Below are 21,354 nucleotides of genomic sequence, written 5' to 3'. Positions count from 1 at the left end.
GATACGGGTGGAAATTCGCATTCTACCTTGACGTCTGATGATGAAACTCAGCTAATCCAAACTACTCTGAACACTCGCCGTACTAAATGCGATAGAACATTAAGAGAGATCCCACCTTTCTACGTCTTAAAATTTCCATAAAACTGATACACATTCATATTTCGTGAATTGAATTCCATTCAATATTCTCTGATTATAATAATTATTACAGTAGTTAATCTGAGATAACTGAAAATGAAAATCATTTATTTTACCTGATTGTATATTGATTCGTTATCTATATTTTTGATAACATAACTAATTTGAGTGATAGTGGTCAGTTTTTTAGTGTCGTCTCGTGAAATTAGTCGTTTAAGTTGATAGGTTTTGTATGTCGATGTGCGTCCTAAAGTTTTGCCTTTTCTACGAAGAATCAAAAGTTTCATACTTGCAATGGCTGACGCAAATCACTCTATGAAGGAGGCAAGTAGTTGCTTTATAGATTTATTCTATATCATTTCAAAAAGAAAGGATATTACTAGACTATGAATTTAAATTATCTTTTTTCGGTAAAAGATTTACGTAAATATAATTAAGTATATTATTTAATTGTATAATATTTTTAATTACAATAATACCTTTTTCTCTTATAAAAGATATGTTTGGTGGGTTTCTGTTGCTGAAAGATTATAAAAAAGTAATTTGAACCATTTATTAATATTTTAATCAGCCAATTCAGATTTTACCATAATAATTATTTATGAAGCTTTTGAATGATGTAGACATTTCATAGAGATGGTAAAATTATCACTATTAGAAATATATTGATTATGTAAATTTTATACATATGTCATCAGCGGGCATCTGAATCTTAATTTCTTGATTAATGGTTATAATAATATAATTTCAATTGAAGATTTTATTAAATTGTACTCGATAAATTTGATACATGCTTAGAAATTCCAGAGTAAGTCAAACGGTTAATAAATTCACTGTAATATTTCCAAAAGTAAAAAAGCTTGCAATAAGCAATCTTCTTGATTTAACGTGTAATTTTTACACCAATTTTACACAAAATTGGAGCAAATGTAATTGAACGTAGTATTTCGTGTTCTATTTTTAGCAATCTTTATAATTTTACCATTCAAATTATATTCCACAGAATATAGTTAAAGACAGTATTTCGGTCAACGGGTCTGAAACACCGAAGCGTGCATCATGGGGTAGTCCACTGGAATTCATTCTAGCGTGTTTGGGTTACGCGGTCGGCCTGGGCAATGTCTGGAGATTTCCGTATCTATGCTACAGAAATGGCGGTGGTAAGTGGCTTCTGATAGATACGTCAGCTATACTCAACACATAATGCAGACATATCATGACACGTCGGTCTGGGGCGATCAACTATGCTAAGTAGCTATGTTATACTGAATGGTTGGCGATGGAATAATTTTGGTAATTTGGCCACTGGGAATGTCATTTATAGGTTATAAGTATCCCACTGTAACGACTGCAAAATGTGACGAATTCGGTATTCGCTGGCATTATTGCTTTTAAAGAGAATCCAAATCAAATAATAATTTATAAAATATATAATACCCCACATTTGTAATAACTTATGTCTGTTTCATAGTAATAGCCTTTTCATGCCTTAAATTCAAAATATTGTTCAATTTTCTAACATATTTTCATGCCTTAAATTCAAAATATTGTTCAATTTTCTGACATATTAATTAAGAAATTGTTATAACTTAAGTTAGAAAATGTATTTTATAATCAACAAGACGTTCTATTTAATAAATTCCATACAATACGTTTTCAGGTGCTTTTCTTATTCCATTCTTTCTTATGATCATGATAATTGGTCTGCCAATATTCTACTTGGAGCTATACGTTGGACAGTACACCGCTCTTGGTCCGTTGAAGGCGTTCCAGTCAATTTCTCCGTTCTTCTCCGGGGTTGGATACTGTACCTTGATGGTGATAAGCATGATATCTGTGTACTATATGATAATTGTTGCTTGGACCTTATACTATACTATAGTGTCGATAATAGGCAACTTGGAATGGGGAACGTGCTCGAACGACTATAATACTGATTGTAAGTAAATTTCTAATTATACATATTCTGCATACATTTGTGAGGTAACCGTGTTGGCCTAATGAATTTATCCACGTTATCCCACTGAGGGTTTGAATAATTTGTCTTAACGTATTAGATTTTGACTAACTGGAACCATAGTTCTGAATCTAAACTTTGGATATGATATTTAAATTACTATACAAATTAGTTTTACCGTAAAAAAGTATTTCATATTTAAGAAACCAAACTTTATATAGTTTAATGTGTTATGTTTTAATTTAAAACTAAGTAACCAAAAAGTCAATATTACTGTATAATTTATAGCACTCGTGTTTGTTTATTTTTATTTCAATCGGAAAATATATATTGATAATTTTGAAAATGTGATACTTAACCGTTTTAATCGACGAAGTATTTTCTTCTATTTTATGTTAATGTTACTTTCCGAAAACAGAACTACGAGCTACAAAATATCACTTGTTATACGGGTACAATTGTAAAATTCCACTTGGATCGTTTCATCGAAATGAATTTCCATTCATACTTTTGACTCAGCATCACATCAGGTGTTATATGACTTTTATTATCATTTTCAAATAAAATTTCCACGGGTTCACAGTCGAAATTGTAAGAAATAAATCACCGAACTCCTTATATCGCGACGTGATGCAATTCTTGCGTAAAGTCATAAATTTTATGACACGCCAGTATATTAAACTCGTAAAAGGATATCATTCAAGGTACTAAAGTATATGAACCTTTATCATCTATTATTGTTATGGATATTTGGCGTATTAATCGGCCGAATTTCAGCATAAATGTAATGATAAAATATTTATAATATTGTAGCAATAGCTGGCAATATAAGCTATTACTTTTTTTTAACTTCCATGTTTATACTTTCTAGAAATATGATTATGATTATGATATTTCTCTTATCAAAACATTCAGTCCATAGTCTTACTTATTGATCTATGAATCAGATGTGTATTGAAGCGTATAGATATAAACCTATCGAGAAACGATTATGTAAACAATTTCTACCTAAAATAATCCCAAATTATACTTTATTTATATTCTTGTTAAATGTTCGGATAGTAAACAATTATTTTAGCAAAGGCAGGTATATCATTCCATATAATTTTTAAAGATATCGAAGACGTAGGATTTTAGTTGACTTTGCTCATGTAGACGTTTTTTAAGTCTCTATAATAAATATTTAAAGTAATTAATTTTTCCATTTTGATCGACTTAAACACTGAAGTGGCCACTTTTGTGTGTAAATGTACTTCGAATTCTTCTAGTTTGCTACAGTGGAGAATACGACTCAAGATGCAGGGAAAACAACACTGGTACCGCCGCCGACTTAACCTATTATATGCGAAGATGTATGAGCATTGAAGAAATCTGTATAATGACTGGATACGAGCCATATAATGATAAATACTGTATGGATGGTTCTGAGACCGTACTTTGGTACACAAATGCAACCAGGATATTGGCTTCGGAAGAGTATTATAAGTATGTTTATATCTTGTATGTGATTAGCAGATAAATAATAATAATTACACATTATCTTTTTCGCAATGCACGCGGCCGATTGATAATTTCAGCATAATGTTACATCATTATATATTTTGAAACAATTTTTACCCGCTTTGAGTAAAACTCCTACATGTTTTACTAACGTATGAAAGATAAGTTTTACATCTAACATTTATTAAAATTACTGAAAAAACATGTAATATCTATATTCTTTGTTTTAGTCAGCGCGTGTTGGGAATAGGAGAAGCAACGTGGGAGAATTGGGGTACCATTCAGTGGCATCTAGTTGGATGTCTATTCGCATGTTGGGTTGTGGCATTCCTCGTCGTTATTAAGGTATGGATCGGTGATGAACGACGTGACCAAAGATAAATCTCTAGTTTATTTATATACAATTTATTAAGATCCTTTTAGACAAATGTTTGTCGCTGTGTTAACCGTTTCGTTCATTTATAGCATAAATACTCGACACGACATATTTGTAGCGTTATCTAAAAATGATTTATTTCTAAACTCGTCTCGAGAATATACCAAAATTCTTCAGTTTTGTAAATCCTTATTCGGTTTTTTTTAAATAATAAGAACGCTTTGTTTTTTTTTATTAATTGCGAACTCTCGTTGAGTACCTTATATTTTAAAGATTATTTCAAATAATTCATCATAATTTTACATACAAAGCTTAGGAAAATTCAATAGTTAGTCTACTCGACTAAGGCTGCTTCTTAATTAAGATTTTTTAAATATTGTTTATTGTTCAACATTAATTGCGGAATTGTTTATTTGGACTGATGAATCAAATTATTGTAATACAATTGGACATTCCGCCCAACAAAAACATGTTTTTAATTTAAACAGTAAATTATTAGCTAATGGACTGTCATGTTTTTTGTGGGCGGAATTTTTATTTACTTTTGTAAACATTTATATACAATTAAAAGAATTTAAAATCTCTTTTAGTTGGATATAAATCAAACAAAGTTACTAATATTGTTAAAAGAAATTTTACATTAAAGAAAGCTAAACAGATAATGTGATCATGTATTGTTGTATACATGAAATAATTATAAAGTAACTCTTATTAGAATAGGTGAATAATTCATTACAACAGCTATACTAAAAGACCGGCCCACCCTGATATCTTATCCATTCCCTCTGGGAAGCAGAATAAGCCTGTATAAAGGTCTCTTCAGTGAGTGGTTTCCCTTACATTGAACAGACACTATTCTAATAAGATTATCAGGTCCAGCATGTAACGGTTTTAAAGGTCAATTATACTTAGTCTGTCACACGAAAGGTCAGCTAATTTAAAAGTTTGAAGTTGTTAATGAGTAAATGTTTTGATGGTAGTTTATTAGGTCTTATTTTTAAAACATGCTTTAACAGGAATTATATCACTGTTATGAAGTCGTTATAAAATAAGCAAACCTACCGTGTGTTTTATAGGTATTTGTGAAACTTCTCCTATCCCAGACACTACAACCTTGACATTGATTCTTTGTAAACCCAATAATTCTACTATTCTGGATGACACGAATGAAGCCGAAACCTTGATCAGTTTAAGCACGGAGTATTTGTGGTATGATACTAAACATTCTTCCCTTTAACCTGATTACAAGTAGAACTTGTGTTGTTGCCTTTTAAAAACCCTTTGATCAGGTTGTGATAAGAAGTGTGCTGTTGTTGTATTATTTATTATTTTGTGATTCTTACTCACTTTCTTCTCTATTCTGATGTAATAGCGAGTGATGCCCTCTTCGATAAACTCGACATTTGTTTTATGTTTACACTGTGGTGCGGTACTAGACAATTAAATTATAAATACTTTTTGTTTTGAATAATATTTGCAGTTATCTTTACAAAAAGTGCAAAATGGTGCTCGGACCATATTTGGGCCACCTTCTTGACATTCCTTATACGATCCAATACGTAACAGTAAATCCAATAAATTAGCATGTAAATCTTGATACATCTTTTTTTCTTATCCATTCCCTCTGGGAAGCAGAATAAGCCTGTATAAAGGTCTCTTCAGTGAGTGGTTTCCCTTACATTGAACAGACACTATTCTAATAAGATTATCAGGTCCAGCATGTAACGGTTTTATGCGACATAGTAGCCATTTTGCAGGAGGCAAGCCGTCTTCCTTTATAATGACAAGATCTGCAACTGATGGTGACTGGATACTGAAGTTTGCCACTTGTATCGCTGCTGTAGTGTGTTTATGTATTCGGTTTGCCACCGACGTTAAAAACCTTGAGTCATTTTCGCAATCTCGTGAGAACATTGTACTGTGATAATAAAGTTGACATTTCTTCATATGTCAATCTGGTCAACCTTATTTATTCGAGTCAAATATCTGTATGTTGTCTGAATTCCTATCTCCTATAAGCCTCCATATGTTGGCATTCGGGGAGGTATAAAATGTCATGTTATGCTTTCGTTTGATGAAACTTCAGCAATATCTTAGTTCCTTTGCAGACCCCACAAAGTTCGCGCCATTATCACTCCATCAATTGTTACAATGGCGCGAAACAAAATCTGCTAAAACCGACAAGGAACGCTTGTGAAATGAGGTCAGTAGCTTCTTTAAAATGTATCGCTCTAGTTGCCATACAAGACAAATATAGCCTTATGTAGCATGCTGTCATCGACCCTTCGAGGCTCTTATATACACAGGACCAGCACAATCAACTCCACTGTAAAAGGTCGATTTTGAGTTACCCTCATTCATGGCAATGCCCCATGTGGTATTTGACCTTTTGTTTGTCTATGATACACATTTTACGGGTGTGTACGCAGTTCTGAAAACTGATTTTAAACTATTAATCCAATATTTTGACCTTGGATATGCCATCATTACTTGTATGCATGTAATGTTATATGAGATTCATATATAATAATTTCGTAATATGTTTATTACGAGGAATGATAATAGGGTTTTAATTCTATGTGTACGCCATCCTGATGTAAGACTTCGAAGAGCAAGTTGTAAGACTGGGGCGGGGCTACCACCATCGTATAATTTCGTGAATGGTCGTTGTGGTTGATAATTTCCAGTTTTGTCTCTCTTTGTTGTGATTTTGTAAATTTCTTTACATTTCTGTCCTTTTTTTGTAAATATCTCCCACAAAACCTTTATCTTATTGTGATTATTTTCTGTGATCATCGTTGTGATGTGCAAATTAACTAGATGACGATGATAATTATCTACGTTTTCTCTCCCTTTTTGTGGTGTCCCGAAAGTATCCATCGTAAATTAGTTTGTTGATCATTAATCTTAATTAATCCATGCTGAATAATTTTCCAATAGACATCAGCCCGAAGTTAAAGGTCAATTTTACTTAGTCTGTCGTACGAAAGGTCAGCTAATTTAAAAGTTTGAAGTTGTTAATGAGTAAATATTTTGATGGTAGTTTATTAGGTCTTATTTTTAAAACATGCTTTAACAGGAATTATATCACTGTTATGAAGTCGTTATAAAATAAGCAAACCTACCGTGTGTTTTATAGGTATTTGTGAAACTTCTCCTATCCCAGACACTACAACCTTGACATTGATTCTTTGTAAACCCAATAATTCTACTATTCTGGATGACACGAATGAAGCCGAAACCTTGATCAGTTAAAGCACGGAGTATTTGTGGTATGATACTAAACATTCTTCCCTTTAACCTGATTACAAGTAGAACTTGTGTTGTTGCCTTTTAAAACCCCTTTGATCAGGTTGTGATAAGAAGTGTACTGTTGTTGTATTATTTATTATTTTGTGATTCTTTCTCACTTTCTTCTCTATTCTGATGTAATAGCGAGTGATGCCTCTTCGATAAACTCGACATTTGTTTTATGTTTACACTGTGGTGCGGTACTAGACAATTAAATTATAAATACTTTTTGTTTTGAATAATATTTGCAGTTATCTTTACAAAAAGTGCAAAATGGTGCTCGGACCATATTTGGGCCACCTTCTTGACATTCCTTATACGATCCAATACGTAACAGTAAATCCAATAAATTAGCATGTAAATCTTGATACATTTTTTTTTCTTATCCATTCCCTCTGGGAAGCAGAATAAGCCTGTATAAAGGTCTCTTCAGTGAGTGGTTTCCCTTACATTGAACAGACACTATTCTAATAAGATTATCAGGTCCAGCATGTAACGGTTTTATGCGACATAGTTTATAATGACAAGATCTGTAACTGATGGTGACTGGATACTGAAGTTTGCCACTTGTATCGCTGCTGTAGTGTGTTTATGTATTCGGTTTGCCACCGACGTTAAAAACCATTGACATTTCTTCATATGTCAATCTGGTCAACCTTATTTATTCGAGTCAAATATCTGTATGTTGTCTTAATTCCTATCTCCTATAAGCCTCCATATGTTGGCATTCGGGGAGGTATAAAATGTCATGTTATGCTTTCGTTTGATGAAACTTCAGCAATATCTTAGTTCCTTTGCAGACCCCACAAAGTTCGCGCCATTATCACTCCATCAATTGTTACAATGGCGCGAAACAAAATCTGCTAAAACCGACAAGGAACGCTTGTGAAATGAGGTCAGTAGCTTCTTTAAGATGTATCGCTCTAGTTGCCATACAAGACAAATATAGCCTTATGTAGCATGCTGTCATCGACCCTTCGAGGCTCTTATATACACAGGACCAGCACAATCAACTCCACTGTAAAAGGTCGATTTTGAGTTACCCTCATTCATGGCAATGCCCCATGTGGTATTTGACCTTTTGTTTGTCTATGATACACATTTTACGGGTGTGTACGCAGTTCTGAAAACTGATTTTAAACTATTAATCCAATATTTTGACCTTGGATATGCCATCATTACTTGTATGCATGTAATTTTATATGAGATTCATATATAATAATTTCGTAATATGTTTATTACGAGGAATGATAATAGGGTTTTAATTCTATGTGTACGCCATCCTGATGTAAGACTTTGAAAAGCAAGTTGTAAGACTGGGGCGGGGCTACCACCATCGTATAATTTCGTGAACTGTCGTTGTGGTTGATAATTTCCAGTTTTGTCTCTTTGTTGTGATTTTGTAAATATCTCCCACAAAACCTTCATTTTATTATGATTATCTTCTGTGATCATCGTTGTGATGTGCATTGTAACTAGATGACGACGATAATTATCTACGTTTTCTCTCTCTTTTTGTGGTGTCCCGAAAGTATCCATCCGAAATTAGTTTGTTGATCATTAATCTTAATTAATCTATGCTGAATAATTTTCCAATAGACATCAGCCCGAAGTTAAAGGTCAATTATACTTAGTCTGTCACACGAAAGGTCAGCTAATTTAAAAGTTTGAAGTTGTTAATGAGTAAATGTTTTGATGGTAGTTTATTAGGTCTTATTTTTAAAACATGCTTTAACAGGAATTATATCACTGTTATGAAGTCGTTATAAAATAAGCAAACCTACCGTGTGTTTTATAGGTATTTGTGAAACTTCTCCTATCGCAGACACTACAACCTTGACATTGACTCTTTGTAAACCCAATAATTCTACTATTCTGGATGACACGAATGAAGCCGAAACCTTGATCAGTTTAAGCACGGAGTATTTGTGGTATGATACTAAACATTCTTCCCTTTAACCTGATTACAAGTAGAACTTGTGTTGTTGCCTTTTAAAAACCCTTTGATCAGGTTGTGATAAGAAGTGTGCTGTTGTTGTATTATTTATTATTTTGTGATTCTTACTCACTTTCTTCTCTATTCTGATGTAATAGCGAGTGATGCCCTCTTCGATAAACTCGACATTTGTTTTATGTTTACACTGTGGTGCGGTACTAGACAATTAAATTATAAATACTTTTTGTTTTGAATAATATTTGCAGTTATCTTTACAAAAAGTGCAAAATGGTGCTCGGACCATATTTGGGCCACCTTCTTGACATTCCTTATACGATCCAATACGTAACAGTAAATCCAATAAATTAGCATGTAAATCTTGATACATTTTTTTAATTGCAAAATAATCTTCTTTTAAAAAAATCGACATCGAAGATCGTTATTCACCCGGCGTACATTTATTACACTTCGATGAGTCTATTTAAAGTCATCCCAGTATTGTTCTAAAGTCTTTATGTACAAAGATGTATCCTGTGATAAGTATTGAATTATGACAATTTTTTAAAATTTCAATAATTTATGATAAAGTTTAAGAACAATATAATCATATTTGTACAAAGTTAAAGGTAAAACAGCGGAAAAACAATTATAAAAAGAAAAGTTGTTTAATAGTTTTTACTATTCGGAATTTAAAACATTTTTTTTTTCAGAGTCTATTGGCCCCGAGGGCTGTAGCCCTGGTTGCCCTCCTCTAACTCTATTGAATTAAATATGAAACACTTATCCCGTTATATTATACTGCAAAGATTCACATTATAACGTTAAATTCAGCCTAAACTGCAAAAACGGTGTAAACAACTTGTTTTCAAATGATTCTTATCGCTCGCCTATTGTTGTTGCGCAGAGTCCGTTCCAAATTCCAACGACACAAATACTGTAACTATGACGACATGGTTATTTTATTATGGTTCAATATCAATTGTGGAACTATGTGAAATAAATAAAAAAATCGTGTGTTTTTTGTTGTTATTGTTGCTGTTGTTTTTTTAGAATTGACTGATGAATCAAATTATTATTGTAGAACTGGATTTAGACTCTCTTGTAAGGGCCAAAAAACTGTTACATGATTTTTATATTATTTTTAAATTTATGTTCAAAAAAGGAAAAAAATAATTTAGTTCTAAATAGACATGCATACATATATAAATTATATATTTTGCATAAATTGTTGTAAATAAATTTACAATATTTTTCAGTTACGCGTTACATTGTTCAGTTACACGTCACATTTTTTTCTATTTAACCAATTTCTGTTAAGTTGTATATAGTAGATCATTTTTCGAAAAATAAGGCCATAAAGAAGTTTCACTTTTTACGTGTGTACACTAGTACACGCACACATTTTTATTTGATGTTGAATTTGAATTTTTGACTCTTGAAATTTTTCACAACCAAAAGATGGAATTGTTGTAATGCTTCCTCTATTTTTTTGTGTGACTTAGAAGCAAAGTGATTTCCTTACTATACTTTTGTAAGCATTTGTTAATAAATAATTACATAATTTAGCTATAATTAGTCTTGCAATTATATAAAAGTGGACTGACGTACGTAATTTATGTTTCTTTATTCATTTTAGGGTGTACAGTCGGCGGGAAAAGTTGTATATTTTACCGCCTTGTTCCCGTATGTAATGTTGACGGCACTTTTAATTAGAGGTGTAACATTGAAAGGTGCTGGTGAAGGTATACTATTCTACCTGACTCCAAGATGGGAAAACCTACTCAGCGCACGTGTCTGGGGAGATGCTGCTTCTCAGGTAGATTACAATTTTTATGGGCAGCAAATAACAATAATATTTATATGTAACGTGAGAAAATTATACACTAAACCAATCTTATCCCACGAGAATGTAAGTGCGTGCTCCTATTTCACCATGCCTCCTGCTTTGTCTGATAGAAGACAAAACTGTTTTTAATTTATTTTATTATTTTTAAATTCTTAAAAGCCGGCAACGCAACCGCGAGCCCTCTGGCATTGAGTGTCCGTGGGCGGCGGTATCACTTAACATCAGGTGATCCTCCTGCCCGTTTGCCCCCTATTTTATAAAAAAAAATATTAACTATTATTACTAGTTCTTCTCTTCCATTCTACGAAATTTGAGTACAGACGGACAGAAAATGTAAAAGCCAGAAGCATTGAATGTGTATTTCTTTTTTGAAGTCATACATAAGTGTACATTGTGTTACCTATATGAACTTGAAGAATGACTTTGAAGTTCGGGTTACAACAATATAGTTGGTCCGATGTAGACTTTATGACCTTATTCATTAATAAAGCCTTCCAAACGTGTTTCCTGTTATCTTAAAACTAAACACCACCTACATGCCTTAGATCTCTAAGTTCAGCTAATTCATCGCAAAAATATAGGAATTGTTGATAATTTAAAAAATTTCAGACATTCTACTCTTTTGGCGTTGCTTGCGGCTCTCTGGTGACTCTTGCCTCATACAACAAATTTACAAATAACTGCCACTTTGATGCCGTGTTCGTCTGTGTCGCAAATTTTCTTACATCGATTTACGCTGGATTCGTCATTTTCTCAGTGCTGGGATTCCAAGCTGATAAGATGGGGGTTAGTGTTGATGGTATGTATCAATTTTTCTTCACTAAAGTATAATAATTCAAGGAGTTCTTACAGAATTAAGAATAATAGTTTAATTGTATAGGGTTATAAGGAATAACTAACACAAGTAAATTTAGGATACAAACTCAATTACTAACAAAACTAATAATTGTATGTAACTAAATTTAACCTAACTTCTTGTTTTATAAGCTGTAAGAATTAAAAGGCCTCTTTTATTTTATTTATTAAAGTATAATAAAACTCTCCTTCTTAAATTCGGCAGCAATTAAGGCATAGTTATGACTTTGAACAACCCTTATACTATATATGTCATATGGATGTTTGACACTACTTCAGCATAAAAAAAGTTTTACAAAGCTCCTCAAAGGTACGGCGGTGTCTAAATACTGCCTTTGCTTTCTTATCGCCACCGTAAAATATATTTATCGTGATTCTTTTTCTGAACATGCAATATGCCTGATATACATCATCTATTTTGGGTCCCATATAAGTCTCACAAATGCCGGTTTTCCCACGAAATTATCTCGTTCTAGTGATAGTGCAAAAAGTGATAAAAATTCATTTGTACCGCCAGTGTTCGAACCTATGACACGAACTTTGCCTAAACACTTGTCTTGCTTACATAGCGTAAACACGAAATAGCTCAAAGAGACAACAGAGTGCATTATTTCAAAATGCGATGGAATTATTATTAAGACAATAAAAAAATATGTTAGTCATATGTAAATAGCAGTACCCACGTACAGTACAAAATATATACATACATAGTTTGTCATTATAAAATAAAAGGCACAATTTTTCTTTTTAATCATTAAGTAAGTTTTTTATCAAATCATTACTAAGCTTAAAAAACGATCAATAATAATGAACTATTAAACAGATTTAAATTAATTCTCAATTATTAATAAAGTATTAACGATATTTCACGTCAAAAACTGATAGTTCATCGAGTGAAATCAATTTGTTTATTCATATCGTACATTAATAATAGGGAATCAATAGATTATGTATTATCGACACTTTTGTAATAAATCTGCCACAAATTTACTGATAATGCGCATTATTAAGCCATTGTTTTTATGAGGTACTTAGAGACTTCATAATGAGTTCGTGGAACGTCCGAAAATTTCAGATGTTTTGCATGTTTCTTGTAGATAAATAATATTTAGTTGGATTGTAATAAAAACTAATTAATTTTAAAACGTTATTGTGAAGTTAAAAAAATGTTCAAACGATGAATTATTTTTTAACGCGTTAAACTTTTCGCAACTGACTTATTTGTTATAACACTATTTGATAAGTGCCTAGATGGCGTTAGTAGATACAAATTTTGTTTAGATTACAAATTGATTGCCCTACAAAATTTATAGTTTTAACAGAGTAACAATTTTCAATAGAAATTTTAAATTCAAATGCAATTATTTTAAAAGCTTTTCGCGTATGTAAATAAAATATGTTCAATTGGCGATAATTTATACTCCGTTTACTTGGTTTTCAATAATATCAATAACTAATAAAGTATAATATTGGTCTGGTGAACGTACATATTATTATAATACTCTTTGTTCCTTTACTATTTCCTACACATCGTATGATTTTTGGATAAACTCGAAAATATATACTATTATTTTCGCCGGCATCCTTAGAATAGTGTCACTTTATTATATATTATTAATATATCCCAACAATGAATGCGAGGATTATGTATATTTATCATTTGTTTTATCTTTATCAAAAAACGAGTTGATTGATCGCCTGATTTTAAGGACCAATGAAAACAATACATTCAAATAAAAATGAATACATAACGCGCTAATTTAAATTATATATCTTCAACTGTTAACGATTGGTTCGCAACTAACGACATTGACATAACTAAATGAGTAATTAAAAAAATACACGGTAGCGCCTAAAAACGTTTGCTTTTTTTGTTATTGTGAACGCAACTTCGAACTGCTGTTATGCAGTTTTAGTAAATGTTTGCCTTGTGTGGAATAAAATTCAATTTTGATAGTAGTTGTTAATTTTTTTTATAACTACTAAATATTTTTGAAAAATAGTTTTATTAAATACTTAGGTTTTAATGCAAGAAAAGTGAAGAGTCTCCCATCATAGGGTAGCATAGTGAAATGTTCCATATGTATATAACTACTAAAAAGCCAGGCATAATAAAAAATCATATTAAGGTGTAACGAAGATCGCAGGGTCAGCCAGGTAATAATAAAAGAACGGATGGAATTTGACACCAAATGACGCATTTTTATGGATTTTTTACACCGCCGCATTATTTTCATTAAACTTTGCTTATAGGTACTAATTTAATAAACTTATTTCATTGTTTATCGTAAAAGAAAATTTGTAAAAGTCAGTAATAGCTTTATAGGAACCTGTTATTCTAAGTCACTGATCTAGAAAATAAGATACAAATAAGCTTTTTAGAACTTCATCAGCAGCCTTTTTAGATCTGAGCCTCAGATTTCTGAAACTGTTTCATTATCGTTTGCCAACCTAATACAAGTAGGTGATCTGCCTCCTGTGCCTGACATACGCCGTTGGTTTTTTGGCTCTAAGTCATACCGGTTTCTCCACGGTGTTTTCCTTCACCATTCGAGCGAATATCAAATTAACTTTACAAAAGTTAGACTTGGCTTATTCATTTAATTTAACTATTTTATTTTTACAGATGTCGCCCAACAAGGTCCCGGACTGGCGTTTGTTGTGTACCCAGAAGCTCTTCTACAGATGCCAGTACCCCAGCTCTGGTGCATCCTATTTTTCTTTATGCTGTTTATTCTCGGACTCGGGAGTCAGTTCGCTGGTATAGAAGCAATAAATACAGCGATAGTAGATCGTTGGCCAGTATTGAGGAAAAGATACTGGATGGTATGTGTTTTAGATTTATTTATTCACACTTAAAAATAAAATACAAATTATGCAACAGACAGCCGTATCACTAACAAGCGATCTCCTCCAGTCAACCTTAATAAGGGTAATTATAAAAAATGTGTTGGACCCTTAATCTAAAATAAAACAAACCTAACCGCTAATCTCACTGATTCATGAATGTAATACAAAAGAAAAGAAAATACAAGAATTACAAAAGTCAGATTGATCAGAATAGGATATGGTTAAGAAATATTTATACAGAAGAGTTTTAAAAGATGTTAGGGTGGTAGCCAATCGTATGAAGTTGGGCCGCTTATTCAACAACTTAATAGCGGAGATCCTAAATGAATCGCCTAAGAAGGATGAGTTGTGGGAAGAAATTTTCGATACGCATCTATTAGAGGAGCGTAACATATAGTTATTTTATTTATTTACAGCCCATGCATGGCCAAATTCTAACTAAAAATAATAGTTATAAGGACCTGAGAATTTGAAATGATTTTTAAGATAAGCGAGAGTTTAGGGAATGAAAATAATATTTGTAAGTGTTGTTTGTATGGCTAAACACAATTCGGTAGCATTAAACCTTTGTAAGGTTTCTTCCTCTGCCGAAACGATTGTTTTCTCGAACCCACTTTCTCCGATATACATATATTTTAAAATCTACAATCATTTCAATCATGTTTATATATTTGAACTTTAATATTCCTTTTTGCGTTTGCTAACTGCGTTTTTGCCAGTAGGTAATGAATTAAAAAAAAAAGGTGTTGCCCAACCACACATCATAAAAGGTTAATGTTGATAAATTTAATGTGGTAATTATTAAAACCTTTCTCAACTAATAAATTTATACCACTTAATTTGGGATCGCACAATAACACTAAAAATAATAATAATAACATGAAAGTCATACACAAATTAACTAAAAATAAAATAGTCTAAAAAAATAAATATGAACTTGCTATATCACACTATGTCATCAATGCTACATCTAGTAAAAAATCAAATTCGAACAATGTTGTATGTTAAGAAAAACACTTTTTGAATGGATTAAAGCTATGTATTATTATTAAAAACGTATAATTATTTACATAAGTTTAAATTTTTTCCGACGTTTCCCGTGCTTTTCAGCGTGCGTGGTCACAGTGACTGAAGACAAAAATTTCAAATGCACAGCTGCAGAGAAAGTTGTTTTATCTGTATTTATTGCCCCAAAGTTGATATCGACTAAAAGATGACGGGTTTTTGGAAGAATGACTCACGGTGTCCTCTGTTTTCGCGGATTGTTTGTCTTGGGGTTTTAATTTGGATATTATTGGATCCCAGGTGTTTGATAATTTTAGACCGTCTTCTTCTATTGAAATTGGGGTGTTTTTTTATTTAAATGGCTTCGCGTACCAATCTTGGGAAGAATCTTTTTTCTTTCGCAAGTACTTTCGGTTGGCCAAAACGTATGTAATGAGTAGGCCTATCTAGTTTGTGTTCACAGACTGCTGCTTTTGTGTGTCGTCTATGTCTTATGTCTCTCTGTGCTCTTTGAGTCTGCTGGATATATTGTGTTTAGTTTGCCCTATGTAAGACAGGCCACAGTCGTAATTATAAGTTTATAATAATAATACATAGCTTTAACCCGTTCAAAAAGTGTTTTTCTTAATGTGAAAAAGCTATTTTAACAAAAGACAATACAATGTTGTATGTTTTGCTTAGTTGACTGATCGAGTTTATTATGTCTACCCACATTATTGTTGCTGTTGTGTTTTTGTTATTTTATATACCTACATCTGTTCGCCCTAATTATTAATCTTAGTTTTATATATTGTTTCTCTTATTGAGAAACAAATTATGTTATTAAATAATTGCGAATTATGTATGAAATTCTTATGAGAAATAGATTTATTCTTAAACCGTAAATTTAATAGGGAAACGTAGAAAAGTAGTCCTCCAAAATGTCATAAGACAGTAAAATAGAAAACAGACAATAAAGGTGATAACTAATTACCGATTTGTATATAAAAAAAGTTAAATACCTAAATAATTAATAAACTGACAATCATCTTCCATTGATATAATCTTGTCGACAAATCTCTCTTGAATAGAGTTCAATGATACTATATAACTAGTAAGTAGTACAAGTTAATAATATTAAATTTAAAAAATTGTTTCTAGGTGACGGCATTTACGTGTTTTGTGTGTTTTCTATTGGGGTTGCCGATGTGTTTCAGCGGCGGTGTTTACCTATTTACCTTGCTCGATTGGAACACAGCCTCGTGGGCAATTCTCCTAATAGGTATCGCTGAGGTAAGAAACCTTTACGATATATATTCAACTAGCTACACATACCACCTTCGTCAGTGACCTGTAAACTAAACAAATTATATACGGTGTAAAGAGGTCTAGGATGTGGTTAAACCAGGCAGTTTCAGGCCGGCAGTTGCCGCGCACTACCACTATGGAACCAGCTGCCCACTGAAGTATTTCCAAACCAATTCGACTAAGGGACGTTCAAGAATATAAATAGAGCATACCAACTCTTTAAAAGGCTGGCAAAGCACTTGCAAGCCCTCTGGCATTCAGTGTCAAGCGGTATCACCTAACATAATTCTTATTAAAGAAAACCCACACCCAACTTTCTAAAAAGAATTGTGAGGCGACTTATAACGATTCTAGTTTTTGAGAGGAATTATATTATTTCCGATATTAATTATATGTTTATAATTTATAAAAATTAGGTCAGTTGTCATTTATAATAAGTCTTGCTCTTTGTGCTCTTGGCACTGGAATAGCAAAAGTATATATTAAATATAACTTACTCTATATTTTAACTAAATTACTAAACTACTTAAGGTCGAGTACAAAATTAGTTAAAATAAAAAAGGATTGTTAAGACTGCACGTTATTCCCAGTTAAATATTACGTCAAGAATCATAAGCTCGCCTCATGCAGATCATATTTTAAGCTCGCGGGACATCGTATTCCGCAGTCACAACTCTGGAATTAAACTATTAAATTATTTTGCTTACATTCATTTTGACCTTAATCTCTTAGATATATCGCAATAGTAATTTATTAATTAAACTATATTAAGCATTTGCAACCTAAAATTTATAAGTAATGTTTAAAGCTCAAACACTATTTTATCCTTTTCAGTCTTGTGACATACTGAAAACGGGAATTAGTTAAATATATCCTTTTTAATTAGTTTCAATTGAAGGAAGCCCACGACATATGGCCTACTACTAAGAATATAGAAAAAAAACTATAGTCGCATAAATATTTTTATATAAATACTTGCTGACCCGACAAATGTCGTTTTGCCATGTATATTATATATTATATTATTTCCAGGAAACATTTTTTTAGTTCAATAAAAATAACCTATGTACTAAAAAATAGGGTTTGATCGTAGAGTGGTGATAATTAAGGGTTGTATGTATTTTTGTATGCTGTATCATAAAAAAATAAAAACAAAACAAAAAGTTCTAAAAAATTAAAAATATTTTTTTGTTATGGACACCCCTTATCACTTAGGGTTTTGAAAGACAGTAGCCGATACTTAGACTAACTAAATAAATAAACCTAATATAAAAAATTCATAGGCATCGGTCGAGCCGTTTCGGAGGAGTTTAGGAACAAACATTGTGACACGAGAATTTTATTAATTAATATTTTACAAACCACAGCGGTTTTCTAATGTAAAATATTCTGATTATATTATATTGTATGATAAAGAGAATATATATATATTCTCTTGAAAGACAGAAGCCGATACTTAGACTAACTAAACAAATAAACCTAACATAAAAAAATCATAAGCATCGGTCGAGCCGTTTCGGAGGAGTTTAGGAACAAACATTGTGACACGAGAATTTTATTAATTAATATTTTACAAACCACAGCGGCTTTCTAATGTAACATATTTTGATTATATTATATTGTATGATAAAGAGAATATATATATATATATATAAGAATATAGCGACATATTTGGTGGAAGTGTAAAATAAGTTTGAAATTACACATTAATTTAAGGTGACTGCCGTATCTTGGAGTTATGGTATAAATAGAGCTTTGCAAGATCTGGAGGCTATGAATATGAAGTTCAATATCGTACTCAGAATATTTTGGAAGGGTGTATGGCTGTTTGCTGTGCCTTTTGCCAGTTTTGTAAGTATGGAATATATTATACTTTATGTCCACTGTATGTGGTGAACATAACACTCTTCCGTCTCATAAAAATCATTGTCATCAGATTCACAGGCTTCGTGCTACACGCATACATGCAATTTCTAGGCTATATAGACTTGTTACTTTTTTTAGCTTAATAAAAGTAGCTCTATCTAAATAAATTATCTTTACTCCCATATGTCGAATACAATAAGCTCTTGACATACGGTAGCCATACTTTCTGTTAAGTTTCGAAATATTAACCAAAGCTGAAAGCGTATGGAGTTAATTCCTGTGTAAATAATAATTATTTCGTAAGCAACATGGATGGCACTTACCATAAATTAAGTTACCACCTCATAATGTTGATGAATAAATCATAATCTTACATTATGACAATACAAACTTAGATTTTTATTAATAAAGAATTATTAATTTTAAGGCTATATTAATATTTGTACTGGTGGAATGGACGCCGCCTAGCTATGGAAACTATGAATTTCCTTTGTTTGCGGATATTCTTGGCTGGGCTATTGGAATATCAACAATTATATTTTTCCCTCTTGGCGTCATATGGGCTTTGTATAAAGGATATGTAAGTAATTTTAATACCATTAAACATATTAACTCTAATTATTTGACAGTCATTCGATAATATTTCACCAGGAACATGTATAATTAACAAAGTTAAAAAAGTTTCTTGACGGATTACAATCTATAGAATAATACCTTAAATTGCAAGCAGTACGTTCAGATGAACAATCTTTTGACAGTTCACAATCTCGCGATATAGATTACAACCTAACGATATTTACAATTTTACTGTGACATAGTTTTATTAACGCATCAATAAAAATCATCTTGATGAGACAAAATATCTTAAGTTTCAAAAGGCTTATTTAAGAAAATTATCTATTTTAAAGCAGCAGTATGTCTGATACTTAAAAATATATATGTTTCGTAAACCTTTTACGTATTAATGAAGCGTACCAAATAAATGCATCGTTTTTTGTTAATATCGAAAATATAACAATGGTTTTCATTAAATTTATCTTACCTATAATTTAAACATTTTAAACAAGCCTACTTCGTTGGGTTGGCAGTGAAACGGCTCATTCATCGAAAATGTTGCCAAAAGAATTTATAAAGACTAAGTAATGTGTAATTTAATATTTATATATATTAACCTCAGTTAGTGCATCTCGTTAATTAATTCAAATTTACCTGTCTCTTATCATCACAGGGAAAAGACAATTTCACAGATAGAGACGAAAGAGTTTAAAATTTTAACGTGTCTAATCTGTCTGATTTCGTTTCCACAAATAAAGGGAAATCTTTGAGTCAGCAAAACCCTATCTAAGGAACTACTGCTAATTGAAATAATATTTTTGCTTTGTAGAGCCGTTTAAGTTACGTTGCGTTTTAAACGAATTTTAGGCTGGTAGATCCTCGAATTATTTTCAATATATAAAATAATAGAACTATGTCATAATTAATTCCCTATATTAACAAATAATATTAGCTATTACATTGAAACCAAATTATCTAGTTTTTTTTTTAATTCTAGCCACTACAAATTCGGTTAGACCACAATACTAACAATACATATATATTTTCAGCGAGGGATGGATCTCTTCAGACCAACTTCTGACTGGAAGCCTGCTGTCGCACCATCAGAAACTGAAGCCAATACTTATGATAACTTAGCTTATCTTTAAACAATAAATGCTACATTTAAGGTTAATGTTATTTTATCTTTTGACAATAAAATACAATGTAAAGTTAATAGTCAACAATAAATATACATAAAGTTACTATAAACATGCACAATTATAAAATAACACAATATTACTTTAATATATGTTAAATATGTGATAAAACGGAATGTTATCTAAGAAAAATGAGTGTATACTTATTACATTATGTACACGCGTTAGTATATACTTCTTTGGCGAAACAAGATAACAATCTTTTCAAAAATTGTATTCTGCGTATGTAGAAAAATGACACTAACAAGACTATAATAAACTAGAAAATACTAAAATGTTGACTAAGGCTAACATCAGGTTGTCGGTTCTTTGCGACAGTGTGCGCGCGCATCGTAAAAAAATATTCTCATTTTTTTTCGCTAACGCGCCAAAAGAAGTGTGACTTTAATGTAGAATTCGCGTATACTATATATGTTTGATGCCTATATATAATGGTTATTATTACGCCATTTTGTAGTATTACTCTTTGTCGAACTACGATTTAAATTAATAACATATTAATCTTTAAGTAAAATACTATAGGAAGTAATTACAGGCTAAATATAATGTCAAGTCATACATCAATACTCAAGATTTAAAAAAATACTGGAAATAAATATTTATTCACTATGCGATAACTTTTTAATATTTCGTTTTTTAAATGATTTTTATGAAATCAATCTTTCCAATGGAAACTGGTTTTAAGGCACTCAG

General features: G+C 31.6%; 1 protein-coding gene across 1 annotated transcript; it reads left to right on the top strand.

The window, feature by feature from the left end:
* Positions 1 to 325: 325 nt before the first annotated feature.
* On the top strand, positions 326 to 20,679 carry LOC123711375 (sodium- and chloride-dependent glycine transporter 2-like). Its single transcript, XM_045663942.1, has 12 exons — positions 326 to 462; positions 1,142 to 1,298; positions 1,799 to 2,077; positions 3,364 to 3,580; positions 3,826 to 3,940; positions 10,835 to 11,014; positions 11,654 to 11,843; positions 14,526 to 14,725; positions 16,895 to 17,026; positions 18,758 to 18,892; positions 19,335 to 19,487; positions 20,512 to 20,679. Exons 1-12 carry the CDS (start codon positions 433 to 435, stop codon positions 20,608 to 20,610), a joined length of 1,887 nt encoding a protein of 628 aa, XP_045519898.1. The 5' UTR covers positions 326 to 432; the 3' UTR covers positions 20,611 to 20,679.
* The last annotated feature ends 675 nt before the right edge of the window (positions 20,680 to 21,354 follow it).

The sequence above is a fragment of the Pieris brassicae genome, chromosome 6, assembly GCF_905147105.1.
Source record: "Pieris brassicae chromosome 6, ilPieBrab1.1, whole genome shotgun sequence".
NCBI classification, from domain to species: Eukaryota; Metazoa; Arthropoda; class Insecta; order Lepidoptera; family Pieridae; genus Pieris; species Pieris brassicae.
The sequence above is the reverse complement of the archived record's forward strand: the minus strand, read 5'-3'. Positions and strand labels throughout refer to the sequence as shown.

Bases quoted from the DNA above. Each gene is read 5' to 3' on its own strand.
- LOC123711375 (XM_045663942.1), top strand. From the start codon at position 433: ATGGCTGACGCAAATCACTCTATGAAGGAG. The intron at 2,078-3,363 runs GTAAGTAAATTT...GAATTCTTCTAG, and splicing joins GAACGACTATAATACTGATT to TTTGCTACAGTGGAGAATAC. The intron at 3,581-3,825 runs GTATGTTTATAT...TCTTTGTTTTAG, and splicing joins GCTTCGGAAGAGTATTATAA to TCAGCGCGTGTTGGGAATAG.